Raw genomic sequence first — 22,433 nt, forward strand, 5'->3', positions numbered from 1 at the left:
TTAAATATATTAAAACCTTTCATTGTGGCTGATCTTTGTGAGACATATTTAAGTTCTGAGAGTACTTGCATATTTATTGGGTGACACTGTGGGCCATTCCTAACAGCCTTGCTCTTGGTCAAACTACCATTTGTATTATTATTATTATTTTTATTACACAGTAAGATTGGGCACCCTTTGTTCGGGGCCTTAAAGTAGCTGATAAGAGTTGGCTGGTAGCAGTGATAACTACCTTAAAGTCTAGGCAAAAGGGGGCTAGTAAACCTGTGCCAGCTTTTCCTAGGGGTGTGTGTGTCTGTGTGTGTGGGTGTGCCTGTCTGTGGGTGTGCCTGTCTGTGGGTGTGTCTGTCTGTGGGTGTGTCTGTGTGAATCAAACCTCAAAGACTGTGTGTGTCAGCTACTTGGGCAGGGACACCAAGCACTGGTTGGACAGAGAGGATGCTAGAGGTCTTGGCTTGGTCACTCAGCTGAAATCTCAACTCTATAGCTGTGACAGTGGGGAGTCTAACTGAGGATCTGGAGAAAGAGGGAGAAACCAGCCCTGGACTGACTATGGTCTCTGCGTGCGTTTAAGAAAAAATGCACTTGATGCAGAAAGCTGCATCTGGAAATACTGTGTGTGCACCTGTCATCCTCTCAGTTTATGTCCCCCACTGGTGCTAGTGGTGAGGATTGAGGCTCCTTGATAACTGGTCCAGTGATGGGTCGTCACAGGGAGGTATATTTAAAAAAATATATATGAATGGGAATGACAAGTCATGCATAAGGCATTGAGATTTTTGAGGGATACTTGCATATTTGCTTTACAGGTGTAAATTATAGTCAAACACAAAATCATGGTTAGCAAGGACCATGTATATATTACTGAGAATTTTCTTACATATGCCACTCCTTTATCTATCCATCCTCCACAGCTCATATTCTTTCGACATGGAAAGGTTGGAGAGAAACTGCAAAGTTACTGTATTAGTATTAATTTTTTTATGTTGTTGTTGTTGTTAAAGGGAACACTTTAAAAGCAAACTGGAGTCATTTCATTAATTTTCTAAGGAATTTTGTATAGCTGAAAAGACAGTAGATTCAACAGTTGCCAGGTTACTTGCAGACACACTTAAAGCTTAAGAAGTGATTAAATAAGGAAGAGACTGAACACTCAGTGGTGGAGTTGCAGTGTAACAATAAATGAAACATTATGTCACAAGGTAAACTAAGCTTACAGAACTCTTGGAATGAGAGATTCTGAAATAACATCTAAAAGACAAAAGCACGCAGCTCTTAAGACAACAGGAAGTGGAGAGAGAAAGAGTTTTGTCCATTTTTATAAACAATTATATGAAGCAGGAGTCAAATAAAATAATGGACTTCTTAGGCATGCTCTCACTGAAAAATTTGGACCAGGATAATGGAATTGCTTGTTGCAAGTAAAGTTCAAAGAATGAAGTGGGGACAAAATTAAGGAATTAAGAGGGGTAAACATCTGGGCAGAATGATTTTCCATTGAAAAAACGTGTAATACTTGAAGACAAAATGTATCAAGGGCTTTACTAAACTAGCTAATTATGTTACAGCAAATGGAGAAACCCTGAATATGCTGAAATAAGCTATCACAATGTTTATTCACAAATGACGCCAGGGCCCTTTACAAGTTGGGTCCACACAGAGCATTATCGATATGTAATTGTGATTATAAATTACACAGTGCACTGAATAGCAAAAGATTAGCTTTTACACCTCTCACTGATGAGCTGGAACAGATGGATTTTGTACCACTTACTGAAAAAAACAATGGTGACAGAAGATGGCAAAGAAGCCAAACATATGACAGTTTTTATTTGAAGTACCAAATGTGACCATCACTCTTGAAAGGGGGGATCCATTTAATAACATCTTTATTTGTACTAGGGAATTACAATGCAAAGACAGGAACTAGACATTCCAAAATATTTCAAGTAAGTAGAAGCACTACACAGAGTTGTCCTGTTTCCCTTCTTTTTTTCGCCATTTATTTTGAGCCCTTGGAAAGTAGGCAGAAGCAGATTTAAGTAAGCAGTTCAGAGCTGCAATTATTTGCCCAGAAGTTTGCACTATACACAGACGACATGCTTCTTTATCAGAGAGATAATTTTGGGAACTTTTTTGTTGAAGTAAAATTGCAGGGTATTAGATAAACAAACACAAGGCAAATAATGTTTACCCAGTGATAGGTTGTGTGAACAGTTACCCCTTTTCTCAGTGACTCTAGTCAGCTAATTTACTTATACTGAAGTCAATAGACTCAGTTGAAGGCTCACTGTCTAAAATGCACTGTGGTGTATTTTAATTCAAGAAAAAGAACTATGAGGGAAATGGAAGGATATTTGTCTGAATAACAACAAACTGAAGCTGTCTACTGTTTTGTTCTATTCACAGCCGGCCTTGGGCATAGGCCAACTAGGCGGCCCCCTAGGGCGCCACTCTAGCAGAGGCGCTTTTTCAGTAATTTGGATGGTATAGATAGACCAGCATGGGGACAATGGATGGTGTGGGGGGGGGTGCTTTGGAGACCTTTTGCCTAGGGCACCAGTTGACCAAAGGCTAGTCCTGGTTCTATTATACAGATCTCAGGGCTTGACTCTCCCTTTCTCAGAATTTTTTTTTTTTTAGTAAAGTGAGAGAAAGTTACACAGAATTTACATGGGCACATGAAAAAAAATCAGGTGGAATGAAACATCATAACTATGACAGGAGGATTAAGAGTCTCTGACTTTGGGGCATTATGCAATGCAGCCAGCTATGCTTAAATATTACAGGGGATACAATGGAATGCTATCTTTATATATCAGTTGGGGATAACAGGGATGTGTAATTTATTACTGGACATAAGGTCAGAGGGAAAAAGGCAGAAAGACATTGGTAGTGGAGCTAATAAAGTTGATTAAAAAAAGACTTAAAGAAACTAACAAGATACTAAACTTGGTTGAATGAGCTAGCTCCAGTATAAATGTTTGAGGAATGGGGGGAGGCAAATAACAGACATTTTCCAGAAGTCTGAAGGTTTGTAAGGGATGAATAAATGATAGGATGAAAAATAATAATGATGATGTGGGAACAACACATAGATGGGGGCACCGGCTATGGTATTAATAAATTATTAGATAATTCAGAAGCTTTCAAATTATACACAACTCAAAGGGATGAATGGAAGATGGTCCAAAGAGAAGTATATAAAATGTTAAAAGAAGAAAAGTGTCAAAAAGAAGTATATTTACAAGTAGTTGATAGTAAGAGGTAATTACCACAACTACATATGCAGAATGTGGAAGCTTTATCCTTGCCCCTAGATATGTTACAAAACTGAGGGCATTTAGACTATTGGTAGGAAATGCCTCTTAGTATCTGTACAGTCCCTCAGGATTCTGCTAGGTGTGTTCCTGAATGTTACACTCACTTCTTGGAGAGTGCTACTGATTTAGTAAGGGACTTTATGCATATCCTTTAATAGCATGTTAAATTAGAACAGTTTAAGAAGGAAATACAGAACTTGTGAAGTGTAACTTTATCCAAGAAAAGTGGCACACTCAACAACTCTCTGGATGACTAGATAAAATAGAAAGAATAGTGAAAGATGCAAGAGCTTTGTTGGATTTGTTATTTCTAGCTTTAAGAAATGAATTCACCAAAAGCTGAAAAAGAAAGGAACCGCTGATACAAAACACCATTAAGCAAATTATGAAGGAAATAAATGAAATGGAACTTTTCTCACCAAATATCAAATATGTGAAAAAAAAAAAAAACATTGTGAAACAGATAGTCATTGCAGGTGGAAAGGATTTCTAAATCGTAACTAATAATTTTAAGGTTATGTATTACAGTGTGAGCAGCTTTCCTTTCTATTTAGGTGCAATCTATTAGTACAGTGTGCTCGAAACAAGTGCTTCTTTTTGATGCGTCTTATTATCTGATTAAAGGCTAAAAGAAAATATTGTGCTGTGATGTTTTTTGTGAACTGAATGCATTAATAAAACTGTCAGTTTAAAAAGTGTAAGCTCTTGTTACTGAAATTATGTAATGGGTTCTGTGTGTGTGTGTGTGTGTTGTAACTCTCCATAGTCCTCTGATCTACACAATCAGGTTGCACTACAGCAGGGAAACGTTAGAAAACTTGCATTTAAAAACTCAGTGATGAGTTGTGAGCCGGTAATTTAACAGGTTTCCTAATAATATATACCCTACCCATAATGACACTAATGGCATTAATTATACCACAAATATAAAGGATGCATTGATGAAATTAAGAATCTACTGTGTTGTGAACTTAAGCAAGTAGCTTTTTTGACAGTACATACCTTTCCCCATAATGACATTCCTTAGTGTAAGTAAATATACCATGAACAAAAAGGGAGACAACTTAGTACCCTGCAATCCAGAGGAAGTCAAATGGGAGAACTAAAACCAGAGACTCCTCAGTGGAAGTGACTTGAAAGATAATATGTAAACTACTTAAATATGGTACCTTTAAAATCACAGCTGGCACGCTGTATTTGAAGCTGCCAAGATATGAAACAGGTCCAAGACTAACTATACATGTCAGTCTCTTGTCAGCAGAATTTCATTCTTGCCATCAAAAAATCATTAACCATTTAGGTGAGGGTAGGCCTCAATACTGTGCCCCAATCTAAAACCAGTCTGGCATGAGTCTAAGAGATCATGAAAAAACATGAAAAGAACAGATATGAAAATATATTATCTCCATAATCTTCCAAATAACTGGGATTAAGAACATTGAAGGTCTTTCCTCCCCCTATCCCCTCCCTGACAGGTTGACCACTCACCACTAAAAAATGAGACCGCTTCTTCGGCTTCTGTTGTACCACTTAAGACTCTTGGTTTGCTCTTTTCTCATTGATCTTTGATACAGCTTTTCAACAAGTGGCAAGGAAATGTCACGCTAGATATAAAACCTGAGTCAGCCTTTTCTGCTTTCCCATAGAACCAGACATATGCCTCGCCACCTTGTATTCAGGTATTGTTATATTCACTGGCTGTATGGCATTTGCTACTCATCTACCTTTTGTTCAAAAGGCATAGGAGTTGGCCTGCAAACATCAGCAATAGGAGGCTTGAAGGCTTTCTTCTTTTGATTCCTAGGTGGTTGTAGATTCTGAATGGACTGTGATTCCTGCCCCACCCTCCTATCCAAGGATTTCTACTTTGCAGAAGTCCTCAAATTTATTTACTCCATTTATAGTGGCCTTTTGTCTTCTGTTCCTCTAATGAGAAATAACTGTTAAATGTCCTGCCAACTAGACTCTTTTGTTAGGGATGCCAAGTGTGCTGATGGGAGACTGCTTGACTCTTATCCTGTAACACTTTAGAATATTGTCTACAATCGGTTTATAGGGAAGCATGCACACAGTAGCCAACATTCTAAAAGATAAAAAGGTAAGTGCTCTAGGCATCCTACAGCACGACAGGTCTGAGAAGTTGCAGCAGTTGGATGCTGTTTTTCTGAACAGTGTTTAGAAAGGCTGTGGATGGATTTACTTTGGGGTATTTAACTCTTTTCTTGTGTCTTTGCATTCCAGAGATTTTGTTCAGCAAACCAAAGAATAGCAGTCTGCCCTTCCAGACTCATCTGTTACGAATGGCTTGAGCTTATAGAAAAATCACAGTTAGTGGTAATTTCTTTTTTAACTACACAGTGTTGACTGAATCTAAATCTATGGTCTATTACAATAATATTGTACTTTGTATTAACTCAATTTTACTAGCATAGTTGATATTAAGTGACTGAAGTGGGCACAATCCAGTATTTCAGATTTCTGCTCAGCATGTGCCATTGTAAAGTTCCCTTATTTGATGCCTACAAAGCACAGACCTTCAACTTTTACCCTAGGTTACAAATCAGACCAGCATAAGAACTCCCTTTAACCTTAAAGAAGAATGGCACTGATGGGTGTTGCATATGTCTGTTTCTGCTCCCTGACATGCTGATTTTGAAAAATCAAGCTCAAGGCCTTAAGTATGCAGTAACAATGGAGAAAGTCATGCCAAGTCAGCCTGAAAGCCTGCCTTGTAATCCCATCCATTAGCATGAAAGACAGAATATGCGCCAAAGTTACAGAGGTAAGCTAATGCAGTACAAATGAAATGTACAGTGAATACTGCTAGAAAGATAAAATACGGCAGATACCATATGAAAATTACATATGCTTCACAGGAGTACCCATTATTACTTCTAATGTTTTACTTACCTACTGCTGGAATAAGACTTCCCAAAAACACTGTCATAAATCTGCTGGATGAACTGCCTCCTCTGTTCGATCACTGCTGGTCTATCATCAAGGGCAGACTGCAGGCACTTCTTCTCCATGTCTTGCACATCCAGCAGAAGGCTGTATGTCTGACAGAAGGGCAGGTTGTGCAGGTAGACCAGGGAAAATGGTTGAACACAAAGAACAAGCATCAGGTTTGCATCAACACGCATACCACAATAAAAATAACCAAGTAAACAGACATTAAACAACCCATCAAATTCAAACTTTTCAAATATTTTCTCTGGACTGGATCTGTTCATACAATTTTCTCCAGCATACACACACAGACATGTTTTCCTTTCTTTGTTGGAGTCACATAAAAATCAGTTTCTCTTCACAAATTTATCATTATCAAGAAATGCAACTTGAAAATGCCTAAAATGAAGAATCGCACAAAACAAATAAAAGACAGTATAAATTTATGACATCTGGCACCGGCTACACTAAAGTAATAATGGAGAGTGGGACTCTGGTTACTGGTCTTTGAGAGCGTACTGCCATGGTCTTCACCCAAACTCTTGAATAGTCTGCTTAATGTAAGGAATTTTAAAACTGTAATAAGGGATTTGTCCAAACTCAATCAGCAGCTCGCCCAAATGATTTCTACACAGTTTCTTGCAAACTTAACTAATAGGGTGGCAACTAATAAATCCTGGTCATCAAAGAACAAGTACTTTTGGCTGCATTTTGTTTTATGTCCTTGCAGAGATAATTTCTGTTACATTTGGGAATTTTTCCTCCAGTGTTTTAAAATGCATCATAAGAAGGGCTTTGAAGAGTAATGTCTTACCTATAGGTGCTTTAAAGAGATGAACCTTCAAATACTCAAGGAAGGACTGCGTTCTCACCCAAAATGACTACTCATAAATGATCCTGTAGCAGTGACACTGGATACTACCAACTGCAGTATCATACCCACATTGTCAACTACCCAGACTGCAAACACAGACTGGGTTTCGCAAAGCATGTCTAACTTCAGGGACTCCTCTTGCACTCCTCCACCAACTATTCTGCAGCTGCTTGATAACATGCTCCTGACACTTCAGAATATGTGTCTGAATATTCAGGGATCTAAAGGGTGGCATTGCTAAACTATATAACCTTCTTCCCAATCCAGTTTAGCAATCTTGCTTTCCCTGTCTCTGTGAGAAGTATTTTGCTTTGAGGTCAAGTCCATGTTCTTTGTCAGTTCCCAGGGATGCTGTGCCTGGACCAGTAACAGGGTTCTTAAAACCTGTAAGGTTAATGAACTCTATAAAATCTGTCAGACTTCATGGGAGTCAAAAGTGGGGAATTTAGCTCCAATGATGCTATTTGGGAAACATCCAAGTGAGCCAAAAGGCCTCTCAAACTGGAGGGATAAGCAACGGCTTTAAGGCCCCTTGACCCATAAGGTTCCAGTATATCTTCTATGAGTTAAAAGCCTCCTAGGACTATCTGAAGTGCTCCATCATGACACAGAGTATTTCAAAATGACACATCATGGAGGAGAGTCAGAGGCCAGTGCCTTATGTTACTTGTGTCAAATCTCAGGGAGAACAAAGCTGCAACCTACAGTGCCATTCCTCATCTTTATCAGAATAACAGGAGTCAAAGTCTCTCAATGGACAGACATCCTCTTTCTCTTGGGGAGGGGACTCCTTACACAAATGAATATTCTACATTTGCATGTAGAGCCCAGACAAACTGAAGTAAACCCTTTGCTAATCATGGGTGGGAGTCCGTCTGGCATCAAGGAGAACAGGCTACAGTGGATATAAAAAGTGCACAGACTGGTGTTAAGATGCCAGGTTTTTGTGATATAAAAAAATGAGACCACAATAAATCATTTCAAAACTTTTCACACCTTTAATGTGACCTATAACCTGTGCAATTCAATTGAAAAACAAACAAATCTGTTAGGGGAATAAATATAAAAAATAAAAAATGCACAATAGGTTGGTTCCATAAGTGTACACACCCTTAAACTAATACTTTGTTGAAGCACCTTTTGATTTAATTAGGAGAAGGGTACAAAAAATGGGAACACGTTGGTAAGACCATTGTGGGAAAAGTAGTCACTGGAGTATTCGCATGTGCATTCGATCTAAAGGAACTGCTATCAGTGTGGCTGCCATTGTGCCTAAACGCTGCAGTATTTGGGACGCAGGAGCTTTGCTCTGGACCAACAGGCTGGATAGTTGATTTTTTAGAGATACGATTCTTGATTGGGACAACGTGATCCTTGCATTGACGGTGTTCAGTTCTGCCCCTATAAATGTAATATGCTGTGAGGGCGATAACGCAGATTTTTCGAAGTTTAGGGTTATACCCAACTGGGAACAAAGATTTATGCTGTAGTCTCTTCCTTGCATTAGTTGATGCCGGGAGGTGGCGGTGAGGAGCCAGTCGTCCAGATATGGAAACACCCAGAATCCCAATTGTCTCAGGTGAGGCATGACCACTGCCATACATTTGAAGACCCTGGGGGCTGTGGTGAGACCAAAGGGCAGGGTTCTGAAATGGTAATGACTGGCTCCCAGCCAGAAATGCAGGTGATCTCTGGATGCTCTGTCCATTTTGATGTGGTAGTAAGCATCCTCGAGATCTATACGGCACATTAAGAACGGGAGAATTGATTGCAACGTGACCATCTGGAACTTCTTCTTGAAGAAGGTGTTGAGCTTACTGAGGTCTAGTATGGGCCTCCAGTCCCCTGTTTTCTTTGGAACTAAAAAGAACCTTGAGTAAGTTCCGGATCCTATTTGGTCCGCCGGGACTGGCTGGATGACTCTCTTGTCTAGCAGGCTTTGAATTTCTATGGCTGCCAGTTCTCTCAGACTGGGTGGAACGTCTGGAATCCTTTTACCCATTGGGGGGGAGTTTGTAAAGGGAATGTAGTAACCTCTGGCAATGATGCTTTTTACCCAAGAATCCGTTGTAATGCTTAGTCAGGCGTTTGGGTATAAAGCCAAGCGACCCCCGACTGCCTCCAGAGTAGGACAGCCGGGCTTCCTTTCAGGAATGCTGATAGGGCTTCCCAGAGAACTGTTACCTGTCACCCTGGTTTTGCGGACCGCCTCTGCCGTTTGGACAGCGTCTTCAGTTTTTGCCCCCTCCTCTGCCCCTAGAGGGGGTATCAGTAGGTATGTTTTGGAAAGCTCCTTGGGGTTTCCGGAACCACATTTTCTCACTTCGTTGCTTTGGGGTACGGTCTAGTTGGAGTGGAAAAACAGGCTCCAACAGCAGATAGAGTCTTTCCTTCTTGTTCACACCTAGTAAGTGTCTCCTTAACTTTGGGTCCGAACAAGGCGGATCCATCAAATGGGGTGTTGACGAAGGAAGATTTAAAGGCTTCCACAAAGGAACAAAGGCGCATCCAGGACTGTCTCCGAAGAGCTATCGCTGAGCCTGCCGCCCTACTCGATCCATCGGCAGCATAAGAAATGAGTCGCATGGATGAGTTTACTATGGAACTGAGGGTGTTGAGTTGTGCAGTCACCTTCTCAGAAATTGCATCAGCTGTGTTACCCTGGAGAGCATCTCCCAGCTCTTTGAGGAGATCTCGTTGAAGACGGGTAAAATGTGTCAGGTAGTTGAGCGATCTCATGGAAAATGCCGCAGAACTAAATATGCGTTTCCCATATCTGTCCATAGCCCTAGAATCTCTATTAGGAGGATGGACAGCAGAAGATGTTTCCGACATCTCTTTCTTGGTGGCCGCCGCCACCACCATGGCATCAACCGGGACTCCCTTTGTTAGAAAGGCCTTATCAGTAGGGGAAGTAATGAACTTGTTGGGCCTCCGAGGGACCAGTTCTACTGAATCAGGGGACTCCCAAGTCCTTCGAGCAACCATCTCCATCAGTTCATCGAAGGGCGGAGTAACCCAGGAGGTGGATGGTTGAGATCCAAAGGCTTTCAGGACCGACTCGTCCTCAGTAGGAGCAAGGGACTGCCAATCACACCTCTGCCTTAAGATTTCAAATATGTCTGCAAATGAGACATCCTCTGAGGGGGATCATGAGGCCCCTTCCGATTCCTCCAAGTCGGTATCCAATGACAGGGATTCCGGTGGGGAATCCAAGTGCCTCCTCTTGCACAATCTCTTCCTAGGTACTTCATCGGTGGCAGCGTCCGGTGAAGTCCCTAGAGAGGAGGGGCCACCCAATGGGGATACCTGAGGCACTGGATCTCGACGCTTGGTGGGGATCGGCGGGGAAGAGGTAAAACGAGGCCCTTTAGGGGGAGGGGAAGACAGATCAGAGGAGGTAGTGGTCTTAGCAGACATGACCTTACTCATGGCATCGAAGGCACCAGAATTTCGGTCCGAGAAGTCCATCAGCTCCGAAGAGGCCGGCAGCTCTCCCCGAGCAGAGACCCCCCCCAGACCCAGAGGACGGAGCTGAGGCCACCTGCGCCGAAGCCCAGAGTAGAAGGGTCGGAACAGAGGCATCGGTTCGACTCTGCAACCCGGAGCCAGCGAGGGACTGTCGTCCCCGAGATTCCCCGGTTGGAACAGAGGAGATCAAGGTCGATGGAGCTGAGGGAGGTGGATCGAACCTCGGCTCCGAGGGCTCTACCAACATCGGTTCTGCCTGCCCTGGCTCCGAATGCTCGACTGGCTTCGGAGGAGGAGGTGGAGAAGTTATGGCTGGGGTTTCAGGCTTCAAAGCCGAGTGGCTCGAAGCAGACAGCATTTTGGCCAGGGCCGGGTTCTCTAAGAGCCTCTTGACCACTCGGTCCAGATCCACATCGGAAAGCCTCGAAGAATGTGTCGAGAGATGGGTCGAAGGAGCCGAAGATGGAACCGATTGAAGAATTGGAGACTGAGGAGTCTCCAATATCGGTTCCACAACTGGGCTCTGAGGTAGAGGATTGACACATGGCTCCAAGGCCTGTGGAGCCGATGCACGAACCATACCAGAGGAACTCGGAGCCGATGACTTGGGCTCCGAGGATCCCTTGGAAGACTTCAACCCCTTCGAAGCCTTGGAAGAGAGGTCAGCCTTGTCTAAGGTAGCCTGAAAATCAGGCTTCAGGAGTCCTCTATCTACCAGCTTCCTCCGCCTTTCCAAGAGAACCCTGGTGCTAAAGGAGTGGCAGATAGAGCACACCTCTTGTAGGTGTACAGAACCCAAACAGTAAACGCAAGTGGAGTGGTTGTCTGTAACAGACATCTTTTCACCACACTCGCACCTTTTAAACCCTGACTTTTGTTTCTCTGACATTTTAAATAATTTGGGTCCCTGAATTTTTATTCATCTAAGAAAATTAGTTACTTTTAACTACAACAACACACTAGTATTAACTAACTTCCTACAGATATATATATATATATATATATATATATATATATATATATATTTATAAACACACTAAATATCTAATATTAACTACCACACTAGATATATGATGCACACAAGACTACATAGAAGATAAACACACACACACACACAATAGCTGACAGAGCCCTGTCACGCCCAAGAAAAAGAGGCCTAAAGCCCTGAAAAAAAACTTTTTAGGAAATCCTAAGCAAGTTGTACTAACAGGCAAAAAACCTTAATAGTATAATAAATGTTTAATGTGTAATACTAATTTAAAGCCAAAAAAATCCTAAAAATACAAAAAATTTTAAATCACTGGCCCGAGCTTCCTCCGACGAGCTGTTGATCCGTTGCAGTGGCAAACTAGATCTGGGGATTCACAGTAGGGCATCATGGGATATACACTAGGTCTCGAGCTTCTCTGAGAGTTTGAGCTTGAAAGTGGCCGATTCGGTGCCGAGGGATCGGCTCCGATCCACGTGTAAGAACAAAACGGCGAGATAGAACAACTTCACATTATGGGTTTCAGTCAAGTGACTTTTCAGTCTTTTGAAATTTCAGTCCTATGTTCTCAGTCAAATCCTTCAGGGGGGCAAGCCTTCATGGCTCCACCACACCCCCACTAATTTTATATACTGACTCAGATCACACTACAGTGCAGAAAAGGGCACATTCCCTGATCCCCACTGTAGTGTGACTTACGTGCAATTCTGTTTCCGCTTATTAGTTTTTGATATATGTTGTCAGTGATGTGGACTCAATCATATGAATTTCCACAAAGTAATATTTTGATAAACTAACATAAACCCACACACACACACACACACACAGAGCCACCCTGCCAACCTTAATACCTGCTAATCCTAACCCCGCATTTGACTTTCAAAAACTCTTTCCATACCACTACTGCTAATCAGACAAATTTGGTCTGAATATGTGGCAGGGCTTTGGCTTTCCAACAGCAAAAGGAAACTATGTTTCAGTTGCAATTTGTTTTCTTTCAGATGTTTTGAGTTAAATGATATGTTGATGTCTTTGTATTTTCAACATACGTGTGTGTGTGTGTGTGTGTGTGTGTGTGTGTGTGTGTGTGTGTGTGTGTATATATATATATATATATATATATATATATATATATATAAATACATACACACACACACACATATATATATATATATATAAACAAACATATCTGTAAATATATACACAAATTATTATGATTTGCAAAGAGAAAGAAAGAATTTGATTCTGTCTGAAGTTATTTTCAGTACCAATAGCTCTACCCAACCAAAGAAAACTGATAAATCTTTCCAAGTACTGCCAGCTCAATGGTGCAGGGGACATGGAATTCACTTCTAGCTCTGGTGACCTGGAAATAACTAGCTATTCAGGAAACTAAAGAGCCAGCTGGCGAGTGTATGCCTGAGTGGCTGTCCAAGCCATTTCATCTACTTCAATGGGAGGTTACAGGATTCTTCTGCTCTGTACAGTGCTCTAGTGATGACCATGGAGTAGTATACAAGCACATATGTATGTATGTGAGTACAGGATGGGGCAGTACATCACAAACGGGGGCATACATGTGCTCACATTTCATCACCACTTATTCCACTTCTCAAAAAACAACTATAAGCCATAAAATTGTGTGCTGTGACAGTGGTCAACACTGCACCAGAATATGCAGAACTCTTACATTTTCCACAGGTATCACACAATTGTACTCTACCAGCTGTGGTCTCTTGTTGGCATTCTCCATACCAGGGCTAAATCAACTGGTCTAAGGAAGTTGACAGAGAGTAAACAGAGGGACACTGGTGGCAGCAAATGCATTCCACATCATGGAACAAATTAACAAATAATCTTTCAAAGTCCTGGACAAAAATATAATCCAGTATTTTTATTTATTATGATTCTCATCCTAATAGAAACACAAACAGATTTAAAGCTAAAGCAGGTGTTTGCACATATGACCAAATCATACACTCCAAAATGTATGTCAGTTAAAATTACATAACTAACCTTCTCAATAATGAAGAGTGTCTGCCGTCGTTTGTCTCGTACCTGCTTCTCTTTTGTCTCCTAAAGATCAAAGAAGCAATATTCAAGGCATTATCATGAAGGGAAAGCTGTCAAACATGGAAAAAGAGTGCCTCATACACACTTAGCATTGTCCCCAGACGAGTATATAATCAAATATAGATAACAGTGTGCTAATATTAAGATTTATTTCTTAGTTTCTAAATGCAACACATGGAAAAAACAGGCATATCACTGCTGTCATGTAAATAAATACCACTTGCTGAGAAATAACGAAAGGAATTAAATACTGATCCTGCTGTTACACTAGCCTACACTTATTTAAAAACAAAACAAAATATTTTTAATGCATACACTTGTGTTATTATTACACAAGTCCCCATAGCTCACTGAATATGATGAATACATAAAACAAATTTAACTACAACAGATACTGAGGAATGGATACATCTTGTTAAACAAATTCAACAGTGAAGAGAGTCTAGGCACATAACCAAATATGTTACGGATAAAGGTTGCGAGCTGCTAATAGGCTTCATCCCGTAGTCTTCTAATTGATTCCATCATTCTCGCCTACTGTGTGATCACACACAAACCAGACCCTATTAAAGGCACTCGTACCTACAGGATTTTTGGGTTCAGGCACCTAAGCAGTGAGACATTTCCCTGTGGTACATTTGGGCTGGGGAAACATGGCTGAAGTGACATTCAGATACAAATATGGCTGTTATGAATTCCCTGTGAGCAAAGAAAAGCACACACTGCCATGCCCACAGCTTTAATAGCAAAGTGCATGGGGGTGGAAGAAGCAATGCGTGTTGCACTCAATGTACAGTACATGCTTATGTAACTAAAACTTGCAGAAGTGTGCTACAGCATGGAGGAAATCTTGCATGCTACTGTAGTCACATTTATGCTCCAATATACATTTTTGCTAATGCTCCCTAAACATTGTGAAGGGGGTATTGGTCCACACTCACAAATTACAGTGGATATAAAAGTTTACACACCCCTGTTAAAATGCCAGGTTTTTGTGATATAAAAAAATGAGACCACAATAAATCATTTCAAAACTTTTCCCACCTTTAATGTGACATATAACCTGCACAATTCAACTGAAAAATAAACAAATCTGTTAGAGGAAAAATATAAAAAATAAAAAACTTACAATATGCTGGTTGCAAGTGTGCACACCCTTAAACTAACACTTTGTTGAAGCACCTTCTGATTTATTTACAGCTTTCGGTCTTCTGTTGAATTAAATAATCTAGTCATTTCACTGTCTGGCAACAACTTTTTTGTGTGAAAGAAGTATTAATAGAAGGGCAGCAACAAAAGCATAAGCGTTGCCTATCTTACGGAACTAGCAATCTGATCGGATTATTTACTGTATATGAGTCAGGACGTGCATTTTTATGAAGGACAATAACCAGTCTTTTAGACATGTGGGTAGCTGCTAGCTGAATCAGCAGTTACAGATTACTAGCTCAGTCCTTCAGACCTTAGTGATTATCTCCAGTTTATGTTATGTGCACACGCATAAGTCCCATTCTTCCTATTTTTAAAAGACACCTTTTTGCTTTCCAGCACATGCCAGAACTGTCCAGATTTTCACAGAACATCCAGATTTTTGACTTATACTTTTGGTATTTACCTCACAAGATTTGTTTTCTGGAAAATTACTGTCTATTGCAGTAACTAATTAATGGCATGCATTTCAGTGTTAGAAACTGCATGCTAACACAAGACCTGTTATTCTAGCAACTTTGTAAGTTTATAAAAGCAATATTTAACATCCATCACATTTTTGGGGGGCCATCCGGCTCTAGTCATTAATTTCAGCTTTGTCCAGATTTCTTGTTCTGAGAAATTCAGAAAAGTATGTTTTCTAGTGTTGCCATACCATGGATTATTTATCAGTTATACCGATAAATAACATTGTTGAGCAGCAGGATGGCAGATAAACTTATCAAAACCTTTTTGTTGGTCTGTTTGCTGTTCTTGCATTATTTAATTGTGGATGTTTTACTTATTTATTGGCATTTGATTACTGGAAAAGTCCAACTGGGTAGGAGCCCATTTTCAGTGGTGGCCTGGGAAGAAAATCTGAAAAGAATTACAAAACATTTTAAGAGTAAGAATTTTACAGCGTTAAACAATAATACAAACAATAAATACAGTTTAAACAATTAAACCAAATAATACAGAGTATGAACATATCGGTTAAGAAGAGATGCAAGTTATATGATGTTTTAATAATTAAAGAAATTTTAGCCCGTTTATAGAGAAATTAAAGGTAAATTAGTGTAACACAAACAGGAATTGATATAAAAAGTGAGGGAAGAGCAGGCTTATTGTATATTAAGATGGAAAGCCAAGGATGATAAATTGATAAAAGTAAGCAAGTGAGTGAAGAAGGAAGAGTAAAGGTATGAAAGGTATGAACAGGTAATTGTCCACCCTTTTTTAATTTCTTCAAATCTTTTGTGTTTCTAATACCATGATGGGAAAGGACCCCTTTCCCAAGTCAAAGTATGATTAAAGTTTATGAAATTATTATTGTTTCAATATTTGATGTCAGCCAGGAGTGCTCTTCGCAGTACCTGCAATGTGCCCAGTAATGACTCCTTCTACAATTCATACAGGGTTACATGGATTAGTAACATATCTAAATATGATTGTTGATTCCTTTTTATAAGACCCATTTCTCCTACTACCATTGGAACTGCCTCGGTATCTTTCTTCCACATTGCTTTCATTTCTGCCAGCAAATCCTGATATTTTATGACTTTGTGTCTCTCTGTACACAGCACACTGTAATCACTGGGTGTGGCAATTTCAATGATCAATGCTACCTTTGTCTTCTTTTCTTGGACCACTATATTTGGTTTTGTAGCATCTATCTTTTGAACTGTTGGTAATGGGTGATCCCATGTGGTATAAACCATCATTTTCTATGATGCATTGTGGCTCATGTTTCCAGTGTTTTTCAGTCACTTCGCTGCCATAATGTTTGCACAATCACCAGTGTGACAATCTTGCCACATTATTATGCCTTTCAGTATACAGTCCTTCTGCCAGTATTATATCACAACCATTAGTATATCACAACCAGCAATGAGGTATGCTACTGTTTTCCAGTTCGGTTTTACAAAACCTACATTTGTCTGTTTCGCCCACATGTTCAATGGATTTTGTAACCCAGCGTGTACGCAGCCCATACTATCCTGGGCCATCGATATTGACCTTTTATTCCTTGGTTTGAATTTGCCTCTCCTTAATCATCCCTGCATTTGTTCTTGATCAACATGAGGCTCATCCAAATGTTTGCTATACTTTCTACTATATTTACCATTTTCCACATTTCTTGCCCTCTCACCTGATCCTTCACCTTATAGTCTTTCTTTTTTGTTTTTTTGGTACATTCAGTTCCTGCCTGATTTTTATCTACTTCTGGTTTGATTTCCATTCCTGTTTGATGTTGATATGCTTCTGGCTAAATTAAGCAGAGAAGTCATCTTAGATTTATTCTCCTCATGTTTCAAAACGTTCACTACGTTTGGATCTTGTGAGGTCAGTAGATGTGTGGAGTCCCATACCTCCTGTGGAATAGGAAATGTATATATCCTTGGTATGCACTGATTTTTATAAATCATTTGGTGAGCATGAAGCATCCTTCTTGTTTTCCTATCTAATCTATCCAACATGTTCTGGGGCTAGTCAGTCACTTCAAAGCTGTAAGTTAGGAAAGGAAGAGCAAATTGATTTATAGCTTGGATCTTGTTCACAGATGTCAATGCTGTTCTCAGGATTAATTTAAGTCTTCTGAAGTACTCCTTACTAAGTTTTATTTGCATCTGTTCATGTTTTATTGTTGATCCTTTATCAGTTCCCAAATATTTATATACTCCCTCTTGCTCAACTTCTTTTATATCACATTCTTGTCCCAAACTGACGTTTTCCTATTGCTACAGTTTTCCTGCTTTAAAGGTTGCTTTTGCACATTTATCAAGCCCAAACGACATTCTTATATCATCTGAAAAAGTTTTCACAACCTGCAGCTGAGCTTTCAGTTCCTCATCTGATGAGTTGTACAGTTTTAAATTATCGTCAAACAGAAGATGAGAAGTCTTTACACTTTGGTGTTTTATAGGAGCCAAATTATAGCCATGGCCTAAGCTGTTGAGTAAACAGCTTAATGGGTTAAGGGCAAGCCAGAATACCAGCAGTGACAGTGTCACCCTGGAATATCCCCCTTTGAATTTTTATCCCTGAGATAATAATTTGTCCTTTATTATGGCTTAATTGCAAAGTGGTCTGCCACTATTTCATGGTCACAGTAATGCAGATGATCAGTGTAAGGTGTATCCTATACATTAAGCACTCTTTTATCCATGAATGTGGGATGCTATCAAATGCTTTTTTGTAGTCAGTCCATGCCATACTTAGATTCTTCCCCTTTTTACAGTTCTCCACTATGACTTTATTTAACAATAAATGATCTTTTGTTCCATATGACTTTCTTTTACTGGTCTTTTGTTCTACTGCCATAATTGAGTTCTCTTCTAAATGACTATAAACTCTGTCAGCATCAATTCCTGTGTGTAGTTTATACATCTTCGGAAGGCAAATCATTGGTCTATAATTTTTAGGGTAGCTTGCAAGTTCAGTCTTAAGTAGGAGCATTGTTTTTCCTGTTATACGTTTAACCAGAAGTTAGGTACTGCATCTGGGCCTGAGGTTTTCCAATTACAGGCTTTTCTTAACTTTGTTTCAATCTCTCTGGCTGTTACTTCATCCCATTTCACATCATGTACCTTTAAACTTCTTATTCTTTGTTTTACTTCTTCTATCCATTTAGCATATTTGTTATGTTCCACAGGATCTTCGTAGATACTTCTGCAAAATTTATATATTTCTTCTTTTTGTGGTTGTCTTTCAATTCCTTTTACCTTGTTTCCCAGTTCCCTATAAAACCTTTTTGGGTCATCAATAAATTGCTTATTTTGTACTTTTCTTTTACATTTATCTTTGTACCTTCTAAGTTTTTTCCACCTGTGCTGAAATTTTTAGTTTATTTGCGATAGTGCATGATAGATCCTGGCCTGTTCTAATACTGCACATTGCTTTTATCACATCTATCTTTCTTAGTATTTTTGTTAATTTACTCCCTCTTCTACAGTCTTTTGTCCCCTTCCTTTACCTCACTACCCTGTGTTCTTGTGGTAGAACTTTATCAGTTATTAATTTAGCTGCACAGTAAAATATCCTGTTTCTCATTAGAATGATACAGTGGATTACTGCAAAATTCACCCAGTTTCTGGCACACTTTTCATACTGCTGATGGGTAGTTTGATGACTACTTAAGCAAAGCTTTCATTTATTACAGATCATTATAAGTGATACAGTTTATTAAACTTGTATTTTTGTTTGTACAGATGCATATTTAAGTGCAGCCTTTGATGTTTCTAGATTTTGTACATTTGGGAGCATCAGACATGCTGTAGGGTGGATTGGACATTCTAAATTGGCCCTAGGCATGAATGAGTGCATGCCTTCTGTGGAAGGTTGGGCACCGGGCAGGCAACGACACCGTAAAACTCCACTGCCAATCATGAGCGGACACGTGATCTGCTGTGATGACTCCTAACCGGGAAAAGCCGAAAGAAAAAGAAGAAGAGTCTTCTTTGGTAGGAGTCTACCAGCATGGCACTTCTTGACTTGGCAATATTTGCCAACTCTTCCTTGCAAAAGCGCTCCAAATCTGTCAGATTGCAAGGGCATCTCTTGTCCACAGCCCTCTTCAGGTCACCTCACAGATTTTCTATTGGATTTAGGTGTGGGCTCTGGCTGGGCCATTCCAAAACTTTAATTTACTTCTTGTGAAGCCATACTTCTGTTGATTTGTATGTAAGCTTGGGGTCATTGCCATGTGGAAAGGTGAAATTCCTCTTCATCTTCAGCTTTCTAACAGTCGCCTGAAGGTTTTGGGTCAAAAGTGACTGGTATTTACTAAGTACAGTTGTGTAGACTTACCATAAATGTGGATGTTCGAATGTATTCACTGTTGCAGTCATCACATTTGGGTTATCCTGCCAGGGTTAGCCTTCAGTCGGCCTGCATACCAGAGACTTAGTATTTCAGCGTCGGTTGCGGTCACTCCAGGACTAATGTCAGGTCAGTGGTATAAAATCAGGCAGCCGACGCCATTACATCAGTTTTTCTTGCCCCAACTGTCAGGAGCCCCCAAACAGGGAGCTAGGTTATGGTGGAAGAACACCACCAGTAGAAAGTAAATACCAAAAATTCCCTGTAAGGAGCGAGGAAGAGATAGAAAGAGAGTGAGACAAGGGAGATGAGGAGCGGGGGGGGGGGGATCAGGGCTACAACAGTGAATACACTCGAACATCTACATTTATGGTAAGTGTACATAACTGTACTAAGTTCTTCGTGTTTCACTGTTGCAGTCATCACATTTGGGTTGATTCCCAAAGCTGAAGAAAAGGGTGGAGGCAGTCAAGAAGACAGGTGGCTGGCTAGGATGCCCTGCAAGACTGTGGTGGCAAAGCCTGCCCTTGATTTGGAGAAGATAGGCAGGTGGTAATGTTTGGTGAAGGTATGAACAGAAGTCCAAGTTGCAGTCTCCAGGATGTCCCTGGTGGGGACCCCCTCTGAGAAAAGCTGCAGAGCAGGAGGTTGCCCTGGTGGAATGTGTCCTAACCCCCCTTTGGGGGTGGTTTCTCGTGTAGCAGAAATGGATGCAGTGTGCTATCCATTTGGAGACTGTTTGTTTGGATATGGCCTTACCCTCTGCCCCTGCTGCGAAGGTGACTATCAATTGGCCAGTTTTTCTAAAATATTTAGTCCTATCCAGATACAATCTGAGCTGTCGGTGCACATCTAGGGAGTGCAGAGCCCTTCCCCCCCTTGTTTTGTGGGTTAGGGAAAAAGGTGGGCAAATGAATGGATTGGTTGAGAGCCGCACTATTTAGGCATGAAGGAGAGGTTAGTCCTGAGGGAGAACCTGTCAGCGTGGAAAATGATAAAGGGCTCTACAGCCATGAGTACTTGTAGCTCTGAAACTCTTCTCGCTGAAGTGATAAGCCAGAAGCAAGGCTGTTTTCCAAGAGATGGATTTTAACTCTGCTGAAGCTGCAAGTTCAAAGGGGGGTAGGATGAGCTTTTCCAAAACAAAGTTAAGGTCCCAAGCTGGGGTAGAAGCTTTTCTGGGTGGCCTTAAGTTGTTAGCCCCTTAGGAACTGTTGGATGAGAGGGTGTGAGAAGAGAGGTGGCTCTGTGGTGAAATGAGCAGAGATGGCAGAGGCATGAATTTTAATAGAAGAGAAGGACAGACCCCTGTGTAGCAGGTCTGCTAGGTAATCCAGGATGAGAGGTAGGGAGGGCTGTGCTGTTTTGGCTCACTTAGGCTGAATCCAGGTGCAAAACCTTTTCCACTTGTCAGCACAGGATTTTCTAGTGCTGGGGAAATCTGGCCTCATGTACATCATCTAGGACTTGTTTGCTTAGGCTGGCAGTTTGAGGAGAGATCAGGGAATAAGCCAGGCTAGCAGGTTGAGGTTCTGCAACTGGGGATGCAGGAATTCTCCATTCTTTTGGGTCAGAAGTGTTGGGATCTGAGGTAGGTGCCATGGTGGCAGGGGGGACCAGTCCTGGAGTGGCCAGTCTGGGGCAATCAGGATTGTCCTCGGTTTTTCCTTCCTTACTTTGAGGGGTACCCTTGAAATGAGTGGTAGAGGGGAAATGGATAGACAGAGAGGTTTACCACAGGAAGGAGAGATTTGCCAGACCTTGCTGAGGTTCCCTGGTGTAGAATTTGCTGAGCTGATGATTGGAGTGGGAGGCAAAGAGATCCACCTTCGGGTTGCCCCATTTCTGGGTTACAAGGGTGAAGATTCTGTGGTCTAGCAGGTTTCTGCTTAAGTTGTCTGCCAGAGAGTTTAGGGAGCCTGGCAGGAATTGTGCTAGCAGGTGTAGCTGCATGGCTGAGGCCGTGTGCCAAAGGGTCATGGCGAGCCTGAAGAGAGGATAAGAGTGAGTTCCTCCCTGCTTGTTGATATACCAGATCACTGTCATGTTGTCTGTTTTGATCAGTCAAGGTCCCGGGGAGAGTAGGGGTCTGAAAGCTGTCAGGGCATGCGGAACAGCTAGCATTTCTTTTTGGTTGATGAGCAGATGTACTTAATTTGGGCTCCAATGGCCCTGAATGCACCCGCCGTCCCTGTGAGAACCCCAGGCATAGTCTGTTTCATCTGTGGTGAGGGTCTGAGCGGCATGGGGTTGTGAGAAGGGAAGTCCCTTGTTGTGGTTGCATGCTGCTGCCCACCAAAGAAAATCTTTCCTTAGACAAGGTATCACTGGTATGACAGTTTCCAGGTCTTGACAGTGTTGACACCAAAAGCGTTTTAGGTACCACTGTAGTTTCATATGCAGCCTGGCATATGAAATGAGTAGAATGCAGGAGGCCATGAATCCTAGAGCTTGCAGGATTTTCCTTGCAGATAACTGCGTTCTGGTGGCTAGTTGAGAGAACTAGCCTATCAGGTAGGCTTGTTTTTCTGGAATAAGGAATGCCACCTGGGACGCATTGTCCAGGCTTGCTCCCAGAAATTCAATGTTTTGTGTGTGGGTACTAGTTCTGATTTCTTTTCGTTGATAGTGTACTCCAGGGAGGTCAGTAGGTCCTTTACAAAGATCAGGTGCTCCAACAGCGTCTCCTGTCTGCCTGAATCTGGCAATCATCTAAGTAGGGGTAAATTTGAATATTTCTGTGTCT

General features: G+C 41.0%; 1 protein-coding gene across 1 annotated transcript in view; it reads right to left on the reverse strand.

The window, feature by feature from the left end:
- Positions 1–22,433, reverse strand: part of PATL1 (PAT1 homolog 1, processing body mRNA decay factor) — a 1,960,792-nt gene that overhangs the window by 619,208 nt on the left and 1,319,151 nt on the right. Inside the window, exons 13-14 of the mRNA XM_044084059.1 lie at positions 13,622–13,681; positions 6,234–6,382 (exon numbers count right to left, since the gene is read on the reverse strand). Coding sequence (XP_043939994.1) covers positions 6,234–6,382; positions 13,622–13,681 — 209 coding nt within the window. The remainder of the gene's footprint in view (positions 1–6,233; positions 6,383–13,621; positions 13,682–22,433) is intronic.

This window comes from Protopterus annectens, chromosome 9.part0, assembly GCF_019279795.1.
Source record: "Protopterus annectens isolate FY-2018-M chromosome 9.part0, PAN1.0, whole genome shotgun sequence".
Taxonomy (NCBI): Eukaryota; Metazoa; Chordata; order Ceratodontiformes; family Protopteridae; genus Protopterus; species Protopterus annectens.